Below are 21,637 nucleotides of genomic sequence, written 5' to 3' on the forward strand. Positions count from 1 at the left end.
GAAATTCTCCATGGAGTGGACCTACCTCCCACAAGAGTGGATCAGAAGGGTGGTAAGGAGGTGAACACCCATGTGGTCCTATTACAGTTTTCTCTAGTGCCTCAGTCTAAAGCCTTTTTGGTGTTCTGATACTTTTCTGGTCTTGGGACTGTGGAAGATGGAAAGGAACCTCCCACTAGTGCTCCAGCTGCCATCCTAGTCTTCCAGTAAGAGGTCACGTAGTGGGAGTTACCCAGGCTTTTGTCCTGCAGAGCACTTGGCTTATAGCATGATTCCTCAAACCATAACTGGAGAAACTGGGAGAGGGGAACAGTGACACGAGCAGGGGTGGGGGCAGGTGATTCTGGTACCTTCTTTGTTGAAGCTTAACAGAGCTACAGCCTTACAAATATAGCAGGTATTCATTAGAGGGTATTAATTGGTATAGTCATAAGTGGTACTCTGTATTTGCCCTGGAAGTCGAGAGTGAAGCTGTTAGTATCTGTTGAAGTATAAACTGCTGTAACAGAGGGAGGTGTTCTCGAAATACCACCTCCCACAATCAGCTGACTCTGGTTTTTTCCTATCTGAAGATAGGTGGAGTACTGTGTTTTACCCAGGGCTCAAACTAGTCTAGCTCTTTAAGATGAAAACCAGAATTGTACAACTATTTGGAAGCTATCGTGAAGGATTTCTGTCTCCTTTTTTCCCCCTTCACATTGACATAGAAAGCGTTATCAAAAAATGTTTAAAAAATACAACCCAAACCCAAAAACTCAAACTCCAAAATTTTGTGAAGAAGTATGCCATGTGGGTAACTTGGCATTTACAGTGTTGAGGAGTGTTGAGACTCAGCTCTGAAACCGTTGCATGTTTTACTCAAGTCAAGAATGCTACAGCCAACTGCAAGAATGGAGAGAATTTCAGTAAGGGGAGAGTGTGTTAATTATCCACATTAAGATTTGGTGCTGCATTTCATGTGTTTTCATATCCACTGAAGCAAAGCAAGGAAAGTGCTGTGCTGGGACAGTGTGCATGCATGGCTTAGAGCTGGATAGATGTAAATGGTTAAAAAGGGGTTCTCTGCTAGAGAGGAGGAGGGGAGAGTAAGAGTGCATTCCCAAAAAAGTACATTCCCAAAATAAAAAGCTTACATCATGGACCTCTTCAGCTTTCCCACACTTCTTTCCTAATTATTGTCCTGTAGGACAGCTGATCTATTTCAAACAGGAAGCTGTTTACAGATAACACTTGCAACTGTTTTGTCTGATTTGTTGAACTGTCGAAAAGCAAAAGACAACCTCTTTTCAAATTAAAAACTGTCAGACTTCTGTAAACAGCAGCAATGAGGTTCATCTGTGCAGTGTCCCTGCAGGCACAGAGCATTCTGCAGTTCCCGTTTTCTCAGCAATCATAAGGTAAGAGACTTTTATATTTTCACTCTTTGGAAGCATGTAGAGGAAAAAGCCTGGATGTTTGTTAGGGGGCTGCCCTGTAAGTGACAGAATATGATTGATGATCCCCAAGTAGTAGGGGAAGGTAAGGGAAATAAGAGCTCGCTAGATTCTTTCAGATAACGTTGGACCTTTCTGTTGAGAAGTACCCATGTGGGTTAGATCACTGAATTCCTGTTTGGGGGTGTGGGGGAGATTGATCGTTTAAAACATACAAATTTGCTATTGGAAGAGCTTGTTTTCCTTTGAGCAGGGAAGGACAAAACTATATGAATTATAACTTTTCCTACAGTTGAAACTCAGGGCAGTTCACTAATGGTTTGTAATTCCTGGTAACAGAGAGTCAATATCAGTTCAGTTTTGGAAATGTTAAGTGCTTTTCTCCATCCTTCTACTTTTATTCCTAAGCAGCTGGCTGTTTTCTACTTTAAAAAGTGAACTTTTAATACAGCTGCAAAGCAGGGAGTGAAGACTGACGTTGCAGAAGTGAAGCAGATGACAGAAGATCCAGTAAGGGCTGGATTTACACCACTGGGTAATGAAGAGCAAACTCGGTGAAAACCAAATCAACTTGGAAGTTGTAGTGTACAGGAATGCTTGGTGAAAATTAAGGGCCTGTAAAGATATAAAATCTTGGTCTAAATGAGCTGGAATATGAGAGTAAGCTGTACTTCGGTAACCAGAAGGCCACATGCCACCTTTTCAGTCATGAGGTATGAAAAATAGGATTCATAAAGGGACTTGTGAGTATCCATTCTGACCTCTGTGCATACATACGTATGTGCTCAATGTAGGCAGTGAGATTAAGGAGGGGGATGATTTTCTAGCAAAATCAAACCACTGTGGACAGCTGAAACACTTAATTTCACTTGCCATATAGTGAAATAGAAAGAGCCTCTGGACTGGAAATACTGCAACTTTGATCCTTGGGTATTTAAAGTTTTTAAAAATTTAGCAAATGTAAAAAAACCTATTGTCCCATGTTTTCCTCTCTGTAGCTGAGATCTTTTGTATTACATTATGTGTTCATGACTATCTAAGGCATTATAGTGATCAGAGGATATAAAACCCCCACTGATTTAAAGGTGTTGCTTATAACGGTGGTATTGGGATCTTTTAATCTGTGATGAATTGCTAGACGTATATCAAAAATTTTATTATGCTACTGTTGCAGCATAAATAAGGTATGCAAATATTGTAGACAAGACTTAACAAGTATTTCTTTTAAGTATTTGGACTGTCTTTCAGAAAATTCTTAGATGTATCTGTTAAAGTGAAGTTATTGTTTTAATTAATACATGAAAGAGAATATACAACTTAAATCCATAGTCAAAATGGTATTCAAACATGGCGTAGTCCTAGAGCCAGCAGAGAATCGCACTGTGGAAGCGGCAGAAATCTACAGTGTAATTTACAAATTGTACATTACGTTGAAGGTCGTTTTTTCTGATTACTTTTGAGTGATTCTACATTGTTTCTAAAGCTCTTCTTTAGCCATCTTTAGGGCCTTTCCAAAAACTCTTGAACCAGAATCCATTTAAAGTGGGAAGGCTTTTGGCAAAATAGCTTTTTAAAGAAAAGTGTCAGTTTTCCGGGGTAGTTTTAGTTCTTTTGTCAAAGTATTTTTGGCTGAAAACCAGAAGAGTTTAGCCAAAAATATTCTCATGGTATCTCATGGGAAGTGTAGCTTGTGCTTTGCATTGCATTTTGCTGCTGGCTGGACTTCACAGCTGAACCACGTTTCCCGTAAGGCCGTGTGGCCAGGGTCTTGCTGTTTTCCTTTCCCTTGGTGAGTGTTGGGATGTAATTTGGGAAACGAGTCTAGTGAAGGAGTCAGGGACAGGGCTTGTAAGACATCAGCTGTAGGGAAAGCCCCTCTGGTTACTGGTTGATACAGCAGCTTAAAATTCGAGTGCTTCCTTCTGGTTTGCACCTGAGCCGCCGGGCGTCCTGTTCGTGGGCTGCGAGAGTGGGATCCCTCAAGAGATGTCAGTAGAATGCTTAAAGCCTTCTGACCTTTCTAGCCAAGAAAACACCTGTACAAGGGGGAGATCTAAAAATGCTTTATTAAGTGCTTCTGCCAATGCTAAATGTGCTCAATTTTATATATTTGGGATTGAAAGCTGCAAGGGAGTATGGCTGGATTTTAAGAGCTAGGTAAACTCTTCAGTCAAATGGAAAACAACCTAGTAGGAGCCTGAAGCTTTAGAAAGAGGTGGTTTTGGAAATCCAGCAAGTTCTCATCTCACGCTTTGAAGTGTCCCTTCAGAAAAATCCAGTTCTGGGTGATTTGCCTATAGTTGTATAAGATGTCTGTTGGCAAGAAGAGAATGGAAGTTGGTCTGCTCAAGTTCTGCATCAGTGGACCAGTCAGTTTCTTACTCTTTTATTAGGATCCAAGGATCTTTAGCTGTTGTCACTGTTTGGATGCTGCTTCCTCAAAACTGTATCAGAAAATTGATTAGGAGGTCCATAGGGTGTCCTGGAGGCCAGAACAGAGCAGTGAGGCAGATGGTGGGGAGTTTCAGGTTTTACATTGGTTTTCTTCTACACTGAATCATAGAATGGTTTGGGTTCGAAGGGACCTTGAAAGATCATCTAGTCCAAGAATAAAGCATGTGAATGAAACATGGAGGTGAATAAACAGTTTCATGGTGCTGCAAGTTAGATACCTGGCTCCAGACCAAGAATCCACAATGTTTGTGCTGTATGGAGCAAATGGAGGAGAGCTAAGCGCTGGAGAAAGCGACTCACCACAGCCAGCAAAGTGTGATGGCCACAGCAGCCATCTGGAAAATGCCTGTGAGGGAGATGTGCTGGGATTCCCTCTGCTGGATGTGGGAGGAGATAAATTCACCACCTTTGGTGCCAAGTGCTTACAGGAACTTGAGTTCCAGATGCTGGAACCTTGCCTTGAATGTGGGTGCCCAGTGGTCCTTCAGGCACGGAGACTTTGAAGACTGGCTCTGAAAAACGTTTTCTGCAGTTCTCTTTGAAAAATGGACTGCTGCTACCTACTGTCATGTAATAATCTACTGGCTGGGAGCACTTAACTGGGAAGCGGGAGATCCATGTGCAGCTCATTGCACTGCTTCAACCCACTGCCTCTCTCACCTGCTGGAAAGATGCCCTTGTCACTAACACAGCAATTTGGAAGTGGGGCCACTGAACATCCAGGACTGTGTCCGCAGCTCCCAAGACAGTTTCCGGTGTTAATACCGCTTTGATTTTAGAAAACAAAAAAGGGAAAGCCTAAACAGTCTAGGGAAGTCTGTTCCTTCGGCGTGAGCACTCCTGTAAGAAGCCAGTCTGCAAGAGAGAGGCATCTCCCCACCACATTTTGGAAAGGAATGGCGGGGTTTTGTTAACCTTATGCTTACAGTGTGCTTAGAGGAGACTGAAGGAGCTGGGACATGTTATTTTGGGCATAAATGGGCTAGGTGGGAGAGTAGTGTCATGTCACTCTCTTCAGGCAAGATGTTCGTGGTCTCTGGTCTGTGCAGTAAGGAGGGCATAGGCACCTAAGTAAGTTTTCCAACAGGACCACAGGCACCTCCTACCGCAAGGTGGCTGAATTGTTAGGAGATGGTTTTGGATGCTTTGGACTTGGGAAGAGACCACAGATACAGATTCAGCGGTAGTGTTGCCAGTGTTGACTTAAGCAGCTCTCATCTGGAGGTTTTGGGTGAGGAACAGGAGCAAAGGAGGGAGAATGAAAAGAGAAACTGCTTCAACTCTGGCTAATTTTTGAGTGGGGACCTTGAAGAATGAAGCTATATCCATAGCTGTGCTTAGGCTCCCGGTGCCCATCTTTGTCTGGTCATAAGCATGATTCACTCTGTGGTTGTTGGGGGTTTTGTTGTATGGGTTTGTTTTTTTGGTTTGTTTGTTTTTTGTTGGTTTTTTTTTTGTCCTGTTAGTATGATTTGCTAACTGGAATAAGCATAAATAATGACAATAAGAAATCCAACAGATAGCACTCTTGAAGATTTTCAGTTTGAGTTATTTTCAGGATTAGTTGTGGATCCCTCCAAATTCCCCTGTGATAATGCTGCTGATTTCAGTAGATATTGAACCTTGTTGATAATAACCATGGATTTATTAGTCTTCAGTGAACTCCTTAGTCTATGGACCTAATGAGAGACTGTGGATCAGGGGTTGATTTTATCTCCATCTGGTCTGAATGCTGGGGGCAGTCTGCTCGTTTCTGTGCTGCGAGGGCTGGACAATGAAGCTTGCATGAAGTAATGCTTGGTTGGCTAAAGAATGTGCTGCACAGAAGCTGAAGGGTTCGTTAGTTGTTCATCTTCACTAAAGAAGGCACAAAAATAACTTACATCCATTTTAAAAGGCTTCACGAGCACTTTAAGAGAATCTTGTACAAAAGCTGTTGATTCTATCAGAGTTAAAGGGAGACAAGAAAGCATGGTAGGTTTTCTAAGGACATTATTAATATAAGTAGAATTTTATGATTGTCATCAGAGGACGAGTTATAAGGGATTCTCTAAATTTTTGGGAATTAAACTAAAGAGCTTTAAAAAAAAATATGTGAAGGAACTGGCAGTGTTAGATGGCATGGTAACTGCAGCCAATCAAAATAAAAACATCAGACAAGAATGTAGTGAAGGCCTAGCACAGGAAACGGCAAAAAGTTCTTATTACATAGGAAAAGAAAAGTGTCTGTCAATCAACTCTCTTGTCAGAATGGTATTAATGAGAAAACAGGTCTCTGATGGCTGACTGGTTAGTGGAGTTACATACAAGAAACGTGAAGGAAACGGATACTGAGGAAATGTGGCGGAGCAAGCATGCTCATGCATGCTGCGGGGGCTCCGGGGCGGTGGATCTGTCAGCAGCATTCACAGATGCATTTGCAGTGTTTCTAGGTGTGCAATGAACTTGCAGTTTAAAGCCAATGCAGAGATGAGGTGTGATGGTGTAACGAGAGCCATGTTATGAGCTGCAGCTGAGAAACCTCCTTACTGAAGGTTTTCTTCCTTTACTGCTTAATACCTTCATGTCAGAATTGCTTTCCATGTAATTGCAGAGTGCCAAAAACTCTATAGTCACTCTCTGCTTACCTTTCTTTTTTATAAATGTTATATAAAACCTTCACAAAGGCATGAACATATAACAGTAATTCACAATTAAATAGTTCAAAATTAGTTTAAAATCCTTAGACAGTGTAAATAGCTATTTCCTTACGTCTTCTTCATTTAAGTATTTCTGAACATAATCTTAAATCTTCAAGGAAGAATTACAGTTTTTCCAGTACCGTATTTCTTTTGAATTTTCAAGGGTAGTCCTTGAAAGGACAAGGTGTATTTCTTCACAGAGCATTCACAGATAATCTTTGCTTGTTTTGTTGAGGAAATAGCGAAGAGGGACCTGATTTGTCTGAAGAAGTCCTTGTGCTGTTCCCCTTAGACAGAATGTGCTGATTTCTACCAGTTTCCAGATATCTTCATGCCTTGAATATCACATCTCCAGAATTATTCAAGTTGGACCATTTAAGTTTACACTGTGCATTGTATTTGGAGGCAACTGTATTATCTTTGCAAGTTTTGTGGGGGTAGGTAAATAGGTTATATACCAGAAGTGTTTAAATGACTGATTTTTACACAGACCATGCCCACTGCTACATCTACTTCCGTAGTGCTACAGGTATAACGGGAACTTAGTACACTGTTGGAAAAAAACTCTTCTCTAGATGCTGGGGCAGTTTTATGGTTGACTTGAAACCTTCCCATCTGAAGAGAGACCAGCTGGGCATCCCACATCTTGCAAATTGTGAGTTTAGTTTCTGGATGGTACGTGTCAAGCTTGTGCAAGCAACACCAAGTTGATATGCCCAGGGATGTTGTCATATTAGCTACAACAGTGTGTGTGTGTGTCCTTCCATGTAAAATAAATCTCTTGGCACTTAATGCCAGGGTCTGTCAGATGTTTGTCAATGGTGCTGGTGTATTGGATCTGGCTGAAATAATTTTCCCCATAGCAGCCCTCACAGGGCCGTGCTTTGTATTGGTAGCTGGAAAGGTGTTGATCACACACCAGTGTTTTGGCTGCTGCTGAGCAGTGCTGGCACAGCACCAAGGCTGCATCTCCAGCATTCCCCCTCACCACCAGCCTGGGCATGGGCAAGATCTTGGGAAGGGACACAGCCAGAGCAGCTGACCCAAACTGACCAAAGGGGTATTCCCTACCATATGACATCATGCTGAGCAATAAAAGCTGAGAGAGAAGAGACGGGGGGCAGGGAGCATTCGTTATTATGATGCTAGTCTTCTCGTGCAACTCCTATGGGTATTGAAGCTCTGCTTCCCAGGAAGTGGCTGGACATTGCTTGCTGATGAGAAGTAGAGAATAAATCTTTTGGTTTTCTTTGCTTTCACGCGTGGTCTTTGCTTTGGCTTTATTGAAGTGTCTTTATCTTGACCCACGAGTTTTTTTTCTACTTCATTTTCTCCCTGCTGAGGAGAGGAAAGTTGTTGGGAAAGAAAGGCTTGGTCAACCCGCCACATCTGGTCATCATAGTTTTTACTATGTCTTCTAAGCAGCTCTCTATTTAAACATGCATTTGCCTATTTAGGCTTATTTTGCACGTGATTGCATTCATGTTGTTCCTTGATTTTAGGGCAGTTGTTATTGCATGTTGCACCTACACTGTCAGATACATGAAATTTCTGATGTGTTTAGAGTTGATTGCTCTGTACCATTTTAGCAGCACTGAGTAACTGTGGCAAGTCTCATTTTTGTTGTTCATTCTTCCTTTGCTTAAATCAGCTGGCAATGCTGGGATTTCAGCCACGGCAGGGTCAGTGTAGTCTTTAACACCTCTGAAGCCTTTTCTTTTACTGGTAGCCACATAATCAAAGCGGTAGCATTAGCTTTTGTTCCTCTAAGTGCCCTATCAATGCTGAACAGGTACATGCTGAGGTTCAAAGGATCACTGCTTAGCTGATGTACAGCTTCTTAATTTGTGTGCAACTGGCCTCCGGTCATGTTCTAGCTGTGTGAATGATGCATCTGATGCTATTGTTAGAGAATTTGCTGAGTACCAAAGCAGGTGGAGATGCCAGTAGTTACCACTTAACATAACTGGTTATAATCTTCCCTGGAAGTGTACATTATTAAAATAAAGAATACTCTCAGGGCAGTTGGTTAGATGGAAAGACTTTAACAAAAAATTCCCAAGGGGAGTTGTGATCCTCAAGAATCTTTTGGTAGCAGAAGCATCGTGGTATATGGATAAAGGAAGTAACACTTTCAGTTTATGTGAATTCAGGTAAACACCCTTGTTTGCAGATTGTGTTCTACACATTGTTTCTGAATTCACGTTTCTTTTTCAAAATGAGATTGTCAAAAGCATCTCAAACCTGCATGCAATCACTTGTACTCTTTCTCAATTTTTTAAAATATTTGCAGACCAGTGTGTTGTACATGGCAAAGGATTTTGAATACGTGTATCGTGGTATGTATAAAAGCTGCTGTGGGAAATGTTTTGCCACTGAAAGATATTCTTTCAGCTGGCTGCCATTTGGCATACCTCAGTAGGATCGTGACTATTGCCAATGATACAGACTGATTAGTGAGTCTGCTGTGGCATACTAGTGTAAGAACACTTTGACTTCTGAGTAGTTTTTTAATGTCTAGTTATCTGCAGGAATCGTGTATCTTTACGTGTGCTTTTACTAAGTCATATCAGATGCACAAACCCCTGTTTTTTTCCCCGCTGTGTTTAGCTTCTACAGCAATTTCTATGTTCTGACCATATATTTTCTCTTAATCTGGGGAGCTGCTTTGGTAGATTCCCCTTCCTGCACTTGGAAAGGCGTTTCAGATCTCTAAGAGTGAAAGGACGTTGAGTAGTACTATTGCTATCAAGTTCACCCTTTACTTGTCCAGTGAAGATATGTGGCTGTATTTCCTGTGAGGCTTGATTTTTGCTCTGATACTATTTTAAGTTTTTTCTCTTACATTGAGGCTTAGCCGTTTTACTGAATGTATTGTTGGTCTTTGTGTCACCAGTATAACTTATCTTCTCTTCTTTTCTGAGGCTCCTGAGACCTGGTAGGAAAGTTTCAGCGTAGGATCACGTGTTATTGTTATTAGAGTGTTACTTTGTCTCTGCAGATCCCCAGCCTGAGAGTAAAATAACCCTTTGTTGAAATTGCATTGATACTGCCCCAGTTCAAATGCAAGATTTTGATCATGCATGCTTATGTACCGTGGTGTTTTGTTATATTGAGGATATCGTTACGAGAAGTATGTCCTTGTCATTTGAGGATAACACTCTTGGATCATTTCCATGACTCTTGGTGGCTTGCATGTTATTGCAAAACACCTCATGTAGTTATATCTATGCTCTCTGTCTTTTGCTGGATATTATTTACCATTGCAGCCTGGTATTTTGCCATATCTTTCCTCCTTTTGAAATGTTCCTACGCTAATTACGTGCTGTGTTTTTGTGTGTGTTTTTTTTTTTTGTATTTTTTTTCCGTGGTGAATTTAGACCCTTTAATTCTTTCACTTATGCATCTTTGTTTTCTGTATGCCACTGGCATGCAAGGGCACAGTTTTGTAACACACTGAAGGCCATCTCAGCTGCTGCCAAGGGCATTTCTTTCCCTGGCTGACAACATTTTTCACAGGAATGATGGCCATTTTACCCTCACCAGGAACCAAGGAACTAAATCAAGTGAAAAATAACATCACAAAAAGAAGAATAGCTTTCTGCTGGTGTAGTAGCCTGTGCTAGCTCGTGATGTGATCAGCTGGTGGTTGGTGGTAGTACAGGGAAAGGGAGGGTAATGAGTACAGAGAACGGGAACTGCTGTGGGGGAGCCAGGCTGCTATTAGCCCTCCCATAGACTGGCTTAGCTAATTAGGGGTGGTAGGGCTCCCCTTACCTAACTTTACATACTTAAAAGACCGAGCTAGTCATACTGGGCAATGAACAGATACCTCCAGTTAATTATCTGTCCTGGTTTAGGATGATAAGAATCCCCACACCAAAGTGCCTTTCTCTGACTTCATTATACAGGGAGCTCAGGGCAGTTTTCTGAGGCTGTGCACCTCAGCCAGGATGGTTAAATCCCGCCCAAAGGTCTGCTTATAACTTCTGCTAGCTCAAGATCTGGTTCTAAGTAAAGTCGTCCTGATAAATAGGCATCTCCTGATGCCAGCTATGCCCTGCCTTGTGGTTTGCTTTTTGAGGTGTCACGCTTGCAGCATTAAGAAGGACGGGGCAGCAATCAAGTGGCTTCCCTTTATTCTCGGAACCTTCTTTGAATGTAGCTGTTGCATATCTAATGTGTGAGAAATGGGGGCAAAAGCTGTTGCTGCTCTGTTCTGTGTGTTCTCCTCCTCAGGGAGGAGTAGGATGCTGGGGCAACCAAAAGCAAACCTTTCTCCCATCCAGTTGCACTCTGGGATGGTGCCGTCTCTCCCTCTGTCCTTTCTCTGCCTTTCTGCCCTGGTCAGGCCTCTATGGTTTTTCACTTTTGCCTTGTGTTTTTCCCACTAGTCGATCACATCCTATGTTCTTCTCTTGTCTTTACTCTTCCTCTAGCCTCACAAACTGCTTTGCTTAAATTTTGTCTTCTGTCTGGGCATTCCTGACCTGTCCACGTGTTTATACATCAGTCAATTGTGGGACGTCATAACAGAAAGCAGGGAAGGGAGAAGACTCATTTCCCCCCTTTTTAGTCTAGTGTCCCACTGCTAGGCTTGAGCTGGCTTCTTCCCTGTTTGCCTTCCATTCTTTAATGTGGCATGTCTACGTGTAGTCTAACTTAGTCTACTGCATCCATCCAGTGGGAGCAATTGCTGTCATGGGGAACTGGAGTGGTGGGTTTGAATTCTTTGAAGGATGTTCCATAGCTGGCACTTCTCATCTTTCCGATCAATACTTGAGTGGCATTTCTGTTGAGCAAAAGTCATGTGGCACTACTGACGTGTCTGAGGTGGTTGGATGTGGCCTAGATAGACTTTTCTGCCACTTCCCTGCACCTCCAAGAATGTTGGTGAGGGACAGGGACCACCCTCCCCAGATTAAGTTTGCCTTTTGAGTCTGTCCAGTGCCCTCCAGAAGACAGCTTTCAGGCCCACCTGGAAAACTCCTAAGTACCTGGAGGGAAGAATATGTTGGAAAGCATAAGTTGGTTGAATGGGCATTAAGCACTTAGATATTGCACAAATACCCCAACTTCTGCAGGCAGTCCTGAGCTTGTGTGTATGTGGAAGGCTGAAAAGTGATGCCTTAAAGCTTCAGAAACAGGATGACAAATGCATATGTGAATAATATGTATTTATTCATGTAAAGAAATGTACTCCGGAGCATTCTCCACATCATTCATTGATTCTTGGTGAATTCCTGGTGTTCTAGTTCTCATGAGGATGCTTTATAGGAGTGGGGCTAGCCAGAGACAGTTTAGACACAAATTTTAGAAGAACTGACACCTATGTTTGAAACCCAAATGGGTTGGTTAAGAATACTGAAAATCTGATCTAACATATATCAGGGATGGCACCCAAACCCACAAACTATTTCTGTAAATTATAGCTGCAAACGAGGCTACAGCAGAGATCTTGTAATCCAGTAGGGACTTTGATTAAAACTGCAGGAGAAATTTTGTTTAGCATGTCTAGTTAACTCTGACCAACACAAAGATAAAATACTACTTAAGTGTTATTCTTTATCATCTAAAAAACTGTACAGAGTTATTGTGAGAGTTTTGGCACTTTGGTCCCATCTCCCTGTAGTTATAGGTTTTGAAAACATACTTGCCCTCTTCTAGCACTGTTTTCATCTCACCCTTGCTGAAGCCCTGATTTTATATTTTCAGCACAGGTGACAGTAAGTTAATTCTGACATAAACTCATTGACTTCAGTAAACTACATCAGGAAGAAATTTGTTTCAATTTTTAAAAACATTCTTCTTGATGGAAAGTGAGGCTACTATTCCTACATATGACAAGGGCACCTATGTTGTACAGTCAGAACTAATAGTTCCTTACACCTCACAAACATTGACTGAGGAAATAGCTCTATTGAGCAAGAATTAAGTGTACTTTGGGGAGTAACTGATGACTTCCTATCAGTTAGATTTTTAGGTAATGTTAGCTTCCTATCAGCTTAGACTCACCCTTTTGTCCTCTGCAGCAATTTTCACTGTTCTTCAGCATTATCAGGACCTGGAATGTGTTATGTCTTTGTTTTATGCTACTCCGTGCTCTGTAGACTTAACAGAGACTTTGTAGCTGCGGCAGTTACAGTCCTCATTTTTGCAATTCTACAGTATTAACATTTAGGGATTTTTTTTTTTAATCTTTCAAGCCCATTGCTTTAACCTTTAAATCAACACGTAGAATTTAACTTCAGAGCATTGCAATGTTATGGAAATGATCTCCCGTTGTTTAAGCACCTCTATCATTGATTCTGATTTTTATATTCTGGCTAAATGGTGAATTCTTGCTTATACAAGGTAATGCATGAGGGAGCTGGGAGGACAAATGAGAAAACACTTAGATAAAGTAAAAGCATAGCTACATAAAACATCTGTAGGTTAGGAAGATCTGCAAGGCTGTAATGGAGAAAGAAGAGGTCAGTGACACAGGTTTCATCTCCAGTGTGAAAGACATCCTCTCCAGGGAATGATATGCAGCCCTCAGGCCAAGGGGTGAAGAGCAACTTGCAGGCACAGAGCTGGAGGCTTGTCCCTTCTGCCTCTCCCTGCTTCCCCCAGAGATGTATCCCTGATCTGTGCGAGGCCCTGGTGTTACCTTTGTAGCCCTGGGACCTAATTTCTGTTTGTTTTGGTTTTTTTTTTTTTTTTATTTTATTTTTTCAAAGTAATAGTGTGAATAGTAACAGTGAAATAGTGTGAGGTTTGTGTCACAGCCTGACAGCCTGGCATCTCACTAGTGTGATTTTGTGTGTGTTGCAGCTGTTGGGATGCAGTTTAGGGACTGCTGGGGCATTTGAGGATACACAGGCTGCCAGATAGTTCTGGGAGCTGTCGGGATGTGGATGACGAGGACTAGAAACGTCAGGGGAGTGAAAACTGCTGAAAGCTGTTGATGTGTCAGTAGTGCTGACTCAAACCTGCTTGGGAAATTCGTCCGCCAAATGTGGCTGTGGCTCTGCAGATTTGCGTGCCTGTCTGCATCAGGAACATACTCAATTCAGGACATAGATAATTCCACCCAGATCTCCAAGAATGAAGTATAGTTTTAAAAATAATAGTAAAAAAAATAATCGTAATAACAGTGAAAACAACTCAGCAATAGTGAAATGAAAACAGCTCAAAGAGGAGTCCTGTAGGATGATACAGAGGATTACAGCCATTCGATAGCTGTTGGCTGGCTCAGCACTAATGCCAGCGAGCATCATTATCCTTCTGCATTTCTCAGCCATTTGGATTCAGCTAGGCAGATCATCTGTGTTGTTGCTTCTAGGTCCAAAATAATCGTGTGCAATAAGGCACCGGCCCTTGTAGAGCAGCTGCTGGCAGATACAGGGTCTTCATGCATGAGGTGTCTGCTGGCTGAAGTGGTCTTCAAGCTTTCCATCCACAGCTGTGGGGGAGCTCAAGGAGTGCTGGGTGCCAGCTGGCCTGGCTGGTCCTGCAGTGGTTTTGAGCAATGCCTCCGGGATTCTCTGATGACTTCTCAAGAACTTGTCACTTGAAGCTTGGCTTAATAAACATCTTCTCTCTTGGCAACTGAGGCAGATTCCCTAAAGCTGACAGGTCTCAAAAGTTGTTTTGAGATTGTGTTGGTTGCAATGCTATGTTCCGATTCCTAATAGGAATAAAGGCATTTTGATTTTAAAGGAAAGGCCATGTAAATGCTGCCTTCTCCTTCTCATTTTTTCCCCAAGCTTTCCGCTTATGCTGATTTAATGGCCATCATTGTAAGTGTTGCAAATTTGACTCCTGACCCCTGCATAGACAGTGAGAAAATATTTATGCTTTTACAAGTGCTGAATGTTTCTCTGTTTCTCTCTGGCGTTGGTTTTATCAATGCTGAAGATACTCGAATTACCAGGACTACGATAGTGTTTGAAAAAACAGGCTGGTACCTTTTTCTGAGGACCAGTTTCAGTGGGACTTAGTTTTCTAAAATGCTTTTATGAATCTGGGTCTGAAAGGACTTGAAGGTAGGTCAGAAAGGCAAGGAATTTTCCAGGATTTAAAAATGAAAGTTACTGCTGTAGCACATACCTGGAGATCAAACTCTTATTTCAATCATATAAGGCAATTTCAGCTGCAGAAGAGGTTTCTTTTTAAAGCAGGAGAAGTTGGAGAGTGTGATATCCAAAGTGCTTTTGGTTTGATTTCTACTACTAATGTGTCCCTTTACTACAGCTGCAGACTCTATAAATTATTCAGTCTACAACCTCTTTGGAGATTTCCTGTTGGTGGCTCTTCTCAGATCAAGGTAATTTCCCCAGTAGTCGTATGGGTTTGGATGCTGTGACCTGACTGACGCTAAGAAGCTCTGTTTTCTAGAATGAGTCCATTTTCTCTGCGGGTTGAGCCATCATGATGTAGGGTGAGCTGTATCCTCTGTCTCTAAGGCTTGTAAGCCCTGCAGCAGCTGCAGGCAGTGGGGAATGTGATGAAGCTTCATTGGAGGTTTTGTTTTCCCCAGAAAATCCTTCATATCTGGCTGCTGAGCAGAGCCACCAAGCAGCCTTGACAGTTCTCTGCTGCTCGTTGCCTGTCTCATCTCCGAGCTGTGTAAGGATTTTGCAAAGGAAGATTAATATTTAACATACCTGCAGGCTTTGATCTTTCAGTTGTAGTCTGGATGCATCTAAAACTTCATAAAGTGCAACCGGAGGAGGTGGTGATGCTGCCTTTTTATTCACTAATGCAGAGAATGGAGCACCCTCCTAATTACAGTTCTTTCTTCCATCTCAGGCCATTTTGCTCCCCACTCCAAGTCATCTCTTGAGACTTGTTATCACCAGCCTGCTGGGTGCTCATGCTGAAACTGCCTAATTCCCAGGCTTTCAGCTGTGTGTCTGAAATCACTTGGCTTGAAAGCTGCCTTGTCTGATCATCTTCTGGATCCTAAAGTTCCCCCACTACAATGAAAAGGCGGGAGTGCTCTGCTGGGCTGTGGGATGGGAGCTGCAGGGGCAGGCAGGACCCACATCCTCTGCTTAGCCCACAGAGCATCCATGTGACTGTCCTCCGGGATGATCCCACTACCTGTCCCTCAAAGGTGGCTGCTGCAGAGTTAAACACCTGCGTTCAGGTCTGTAGAAGATACTTCCAGGCACGAGTCTCTGCCATGTCCTCCTGGCTGGCTGAGGCAACCACAACTCACTGCTTTCCCACGTGGGGAGCACTGGTCCCTAGCTTGGCATCACAAAGCCTGTTCTGGTTATGGAGCCCACCACTTTCCAGTCTACCAGCACTAACTGTTCAAGTGCTGAGACTGGCCCTAGCAGCCTTTGAAGGGGAGATCTGGAGAAACACCCTTCTCCTCAACCTTTCCTCTTGCTAGTTTTTGCTGCTCCCTCTTTCGCTTGGTGACTGCTGTGGATTATGGACTAGGCAAAAAGAGGCAGGACCATTCACTGTGGATACTGTGAGCTCTTCTAGGCCATGAATTACACCAAGACTCAGTGCCTTGTACCCTGGGGTTAGGAATCTCCTTCTGGGGAGGTGTGGCCCGATTCAAGCTTAATGTATGTGATGTAATTTGTTTGGCATGCATGTGAGGATGCGTGGGAGAAGAGTGCCATCACAGAGATCTGATATTTCAAACCTATATCAAGACTGTGGTCAAATAGTTTGTATAACCTTAAAAAATAGCTGTAAAGTGGCCAGTGGTCTGTCCTGGTTTCTAGTAGTTCAGGCAGGCTCTATTAGAAACAAAGGAAGCAGTAGCCCAAGACAGCAGAGGACAGCAACACAGCAGATGTTTTCCTGATGATTTTGTCTGGCAGAGCCCTGGGGATCTGGGATGGTTGCTGCTTCTGCATGGCTGGTAGAAGCTTTACATCCAAATTTCCATTATTGTTTCTCAACTCCTGCCCCCAATGACCCTGTTCTCCATGTCTACTTTTATGATGTGCCTTCTCCTCCAGCTCTGCTTCCTCATCCTTGGGTGGCAAAATACAGTTTTGTCTGCGCTCTTGAGAAGCCTCGAGTGATGTTGCTGCAATTGTGCAAAACATAATGTGGTCTAAATATTTGATCGGCTAAGGTTTATAATTCTGTAGGTTTCTGTGCTCCTAGAAATACCTGAGCTAGGTATTTTAAAGCTGAATCAGACGTGTATATGAGCTGCAATCATCTTAGTGGTGGTAACATAAGCAAAATTTTGGGAACTGAGCACTCTTGAAAGGGGAGAAAAAAAAAATACTGTAAGCATCTTTATATATGAGTGAGTGTTGTCCTTCCAGAACCTGCACGCTAAGCTATGAGAGGAGACTTTGTAAATTACACTAGTACTTACTCTGACAGGAGTGTTGGTGAGGGTACAAAATGCATCTCTAGTACAATTTTCTATATTGTCATCTGCTAGACTAAAAGGTAATAGGAAATAGAGGCCTTGAAAATAAAATTGTTATGTTATAGCTTAGTGGAAACTTCCTTTTTCTGGTCAGCACGCTCGTGGGTCTCCTTTCTGGTGGGCAAAGCTTGTCTATGAAGTAGTTCACTCCTGTCCTGTTACAGGAGCAAGGCATGCTGTGGCTGTGAAAATCTCCAGATAGTCCCTGTTCCTCCCTTGTTCCTTGGTAGGATTTCCTAGCACCAGACATTTTCCCTAGGTTTTCTTGCCCTGCTTAGCCCATTAGACTATGTATCAAGATCCCCTGACCCACAAGTTCTTCCCAGGTCGAAGCACAGAGCCCACCTTTTTCAGGCATGGTCCTTCTGCTGCACCTTGCTCTCCTTTGGAAGGAAAGCTGAGGAAGAGATTTGCATCAAAAGGGGCTCACAGCATACACCAGTCTGTGCCCCAGATCTGGATGATTGGTGACAACTGGGAGGTATACTGAGGAGCAATATGCCCTGAGGTGGGGACACAGCCTCAGGTGGTACAGCAAGGGCAGCATGAGGCAGAGCAACCTCCCCTGTAACTTGTGCAGTGCCCTTCCCGCATGAGGAGGGAGACAAAATCTGCTCCCATCTGATACCCGCCACCTCCCCCCCCCACCCCACCCCCCGCCCCTCGTTGCAGTCTACTATTTTAACTTCTAGAAGATGATGGAATTGCAAACTGGACATCAGTTCAGAGGGATAATTAGTTCCTGCAACTCCAAAGTCATCTACTTAGTCTATCTGCTAAGACATCTATTAAACATACCAGAATTGATGGTGGAATTTAAAATTAGATTGAGGCTTTTTAATAGTATAGGCAAACTGAATTTTTCTGCTCGTGGAGGGCAGTCTGCCTTCCTCTTGCTCCATCCCTGAAGTTTTTGATTCCGCTTCACCAGCTCATTCTTACCTTGAAGCTCGTTATTATCCTGTCCCTGCTGAAGGGCAGCTATGCCTTCAGGCCACCCCCAAAATAACAGATCCACCCTCCTAGACCTTGAGCATGTTGAGACACACAGACCCAGGTACTGGCCCCACACCTGTGCCTAATCCTATTTGTCTTATTTTTGAAGGGAATCGGGGAGTGGGGAGTAATGTAGCCCAATCTTCTTGCTCTAGATGTAACAGGCACATGTCTCTATTGTGGGTATAAAGGATGATATACAGGTAATTTCTCTTGAAACCCTAATACGACTTTTCAGCTGGTTTGTGTAGTACAGAGCCTTGGTGAAAGAGGGACTGGGAGAACAGATCAGAAGTACATAAATAATGCTTTTGTCAAAGAGTATTTCTGCACACCCCCTAAATATCGGCTTTTGATGGTCCTTTCACACAAACTCCATTTCTGTACTGTTGTTTTCTGAGATCTCTTCACAGCCTAATATCAGGCAAGCCATTCCACTTGTAGGCTTAGACAAGGGTATATTTCAGAGGTGAATCTTTTCAGAATTTATTGAAGACACTGATGTAGCTTCATTGAATGATAGAGTGAAATATTATCTGCCTTCCACCTACAATGTCTTACGTGAGGGTTATTGTATCAGACAATTTGCTGGGCACAATTTCACTGCTCAGGTAGATGGGAAGTGAAATTTCAGGCCTTTAGGATGGTCTCATAGTCTACTGAATTGCCTCTTTAGAGCAGTATGCACTCTTTCTAAGTGGCAGCTTAGTGCTGACATCTCTCAGTGCAAGCCTGTGTGCTGTATTTTCTCCTTTGACCTTTCGAGATCCCTACCTCCAGTGAGAAATCACCGAACACAGAATTGCCTATTATTAACATTTCTTAATCTCATATTTCTCAACTAAATTTCTCCTGAGCTTTATCTCACCCAGTCTTACACCAAAATAAACTGCTAAATGCGCTGCTGCATGTTTCATGTATGTCTGTGGAACACAAAACCTGCTTGGAGGACCTGCTCATGTCCAACTTGTGCTGGGTTATGACAGGGAAAAATATATTGTTTTTGTAGTAGGATGCTGCTTATGTTCAGAAACTGATGAAAGTCTCTGGAATTCTTATAACTGTTTATTCATTTCTTTTTTGTTTAGGAGTCAGTGACCTGTAAGTGCTCATTATGAAGAGAGATCTGTTTTTCTTGGTGACTCTAATTAGCCTTGCCTTCCTGTCACTGCTAAGGTCTGGATATCCTCAACATATTGCAGAGGAGTCCTGCTCTGTTCAAATTCTTGTTCCAGGCCTAAAAGGTAATGTGGAAGCCTACTCCATTATTCAAATACTAATCTTTCTTTCTAACAGGCTTGTTTACACCACCAACAGTTTCTAACAGAGACAAAGAAGGTGCCTTTTGGTTGTCCTCTTGTTTGTCCTTGTCCCGTTTGTAGCTGTCTTAAAAATGGAGTTTTAAGGTCCGTAAGATGAACTTAAGTCTGTTAAGAGAAACACAATTCAGAGAATACATGCTAAAGTTTACCAGGCTTGCTCCTGGTCAGTAGTGCTTGTTACTCTGATACACTGCCTGTTTGCTTTCTCTGTGTTTATACTGGAGAACCGTACACATATCCAAAGACTGTATAATCAGGCCCTAGTTTATGCCCGGAGAGGTTTGCGTTGCCATTTTGCAATGTAATGGGAAGTATTTTGAGTTTTCTAGTCTTATGTTTGTCTTCCCTTGATCTTTAAATGTTCAAGTGCCTTTTGGAAGAAATAAAAAATTAGTTAGTTTTTTGGTATTCCTATAGTTTCTGTGGACAAGAGTAACATTTTTGCAAAATATTCCTCCAGACTCTTGACCAAAAAAGATAGCATAATAAATTATTGATCTTTTAGTAGCAAAAAAATGTACCTTAGATAGGAAATCAACAGGTGGGAAGAATTAGCATTTTAAAGCAGTAGCATCCATTAGGGTGTGAAATCCCAGCCCTGTTTAGTCAATAACAGTAATTCCCATTATGAAGGCAATGGTATTCCTACCAGAGTGTAACACCTGTGAGCATGGGGAAATACTTTTTATCTAAGGACAAAAAAAAAACCCCAACATGAAAGCCACCAGTTTATCATTATTATTATTGTTGTTGTTGTTATTATTAATAATAAAAATAAAGCACTGGTTAAGAGCTGTTCAACTAACTTTCCAGTTTTCCTGTTAGTTGTGCATTGTAGTATCAAGAAACTCACCTAATAATATTGATGCCACTAATGTTATCTGGTGGAAACCTGGGCTTTACCCGGTTGCCTGAGGACCATAGTATGGACCGCAGGTGCTGTCTGTGCCGGTTATTTGGTTGGCGAGGGCAAGGCTCGGTTCTGTCTTGCAGTTGTTCGTATGGTTAAATTGCGAGCTCAGCCTGGCCACGGGTTTGGCTGTGGTGTGAACTGGCCTGGCCACGGGTTTGGCTGTGGTGTGAACTGCCTTCTGCAGACGCTGCCCAGTTTGGATGTGGTTGCCCTCTGCTGGAAGCGAGAGAATTGGGCTGTAGGGCTGTGGATTGTGCTTGGCCCGTTGGCTTCAGGACCGAAAAATGTCTTCTGTTTTATTATTATAGATGCAGTTTTGGATGCATGAACTGAACCTATATCTATCTATCCATCTGTGTGTGTGTTGTTATTTTTTTCCACTTAAATAAGTGACCTTGGAAGTCTTAATAATATTTACACCTTCTGCAGATGTTCCAGTTAGAATGAACAACATTATATCCAGGTCTTCTGAGGTTTGACTAAGCTTTGAGTAAAGTTGTTTCATTTGTTTAATATATTTGCTGTGAAATAGGCATAAGGTAGTGCTGTTGATGTGATTCACAGAGAGCACAATCAAGTTAAATATATGTTGTCTAAAGTTACACAGAAGATCAGTCAAAGGGTCAGACTCCACAGCACTGGGGATTTTAGCTTTGAAATGATTTTTCATTTTAAAGAAGTTGACAGGCTTTGACAAGCTGTGTAACTTCTTTGCCCGAGTTTCCTTATTCGTGTAATCAGACAAAGTTAACATCTGTGATTACCATTTTTATATGAGGACCATTACTGTTGTTATATACAACAGAGTTTTTTAAAACCTATAAACAATGCAGGACCCTGGCCTTTTGTCAGAAGGCAATCCTGAGCCAGGAAACAACAGAGGGGCCTGAAAACTGTCATGTATTAATGATTTTATTCCGCTTCATGAGATGTAAGCCTTGCAAAAGTGAGAAAGATTGATGTAAAAATTCAGTGAAGCACAAAATGGCCTGATACAGCCCTAGTGAATGTGAAATCCCTAAAAAGCTATCAGTGCTCCAGCTACGCTGTCAGGGGGACTGGCTGCGAGAATTGGTAATGAGATACTGCTGTCCCTCATTGGCGTAACTCCAACCCATTTCAGTGGCCAAGGCTTCATTTAAACTGAGCATATATGTGGCCGCGTGCCCAAATTTCGGCTCCCACGCAGTGGGATTTGCTCACTGCGGCTTTTAGGTCTGCCCCATCTCCTCCTCTGCTGGGCTGCTGGCAACATCTCCAATGATGGAGGAACAGAGCCCCACGCCACTGCTGGACACGAGCCTGTCAGGATTTGGAAAAAATAGGTTCAGGGAAGCAATGAGGGACACCATGGTACGTGTGAAAGGGAAAAAACAGGAGAAGAGGGTTAAGCCTAACAGGTGGTGCAGAAAGTGGAACCCACATGGGGTGGTGAA

At 42.6% G+C, this 21,637-nt stretch overlaps 1 protein-coding gene across 2 annotated transcripts in view; it reads left to right on the forward strand.

The window, feature by feature from the left end:
- Positions 1-1,189: 1,189 nt before the first annotated feature.
- Positions 1,190-21,637, forward strand: part of COLEC11 (collectin subfamily member 11) — a 41,664-nt gene continuing 21,216 nt past the window's right edge. The window contains exons 1-2 of one of the 2 annotated variants that reach the window (XM_040598827.1): positions 1,190-1,397; positions 19,055-19,210. In XM_040598827.1, the coding sequence (XP_040454761.1) occupies positions 19,081-19,210 (130 nt within the window). In that variant the 5' untranslated portion in view covers positions 1,190-1,397; positions 19,055-19,080. The remainder of the gene's footprint in view (positions 1,398-19,054; positions 19,211-21,637) is intronic. The other variant, XM_040598828.1, reaches the window with a different exon arrangement.

This window comes from Falco naumanni, chromosome 6 (assembly GCF_017639655.2).
Source record: "Falco naumanni isolate bFalNau1 chromosome 6, bFalNau1.pat, whole genome shotgun sequence".
NCBI lineage: Eukaryota > Metazoa > Chordata > Aves > Falconiformes > Falconidae > Falco > Falco naumanni.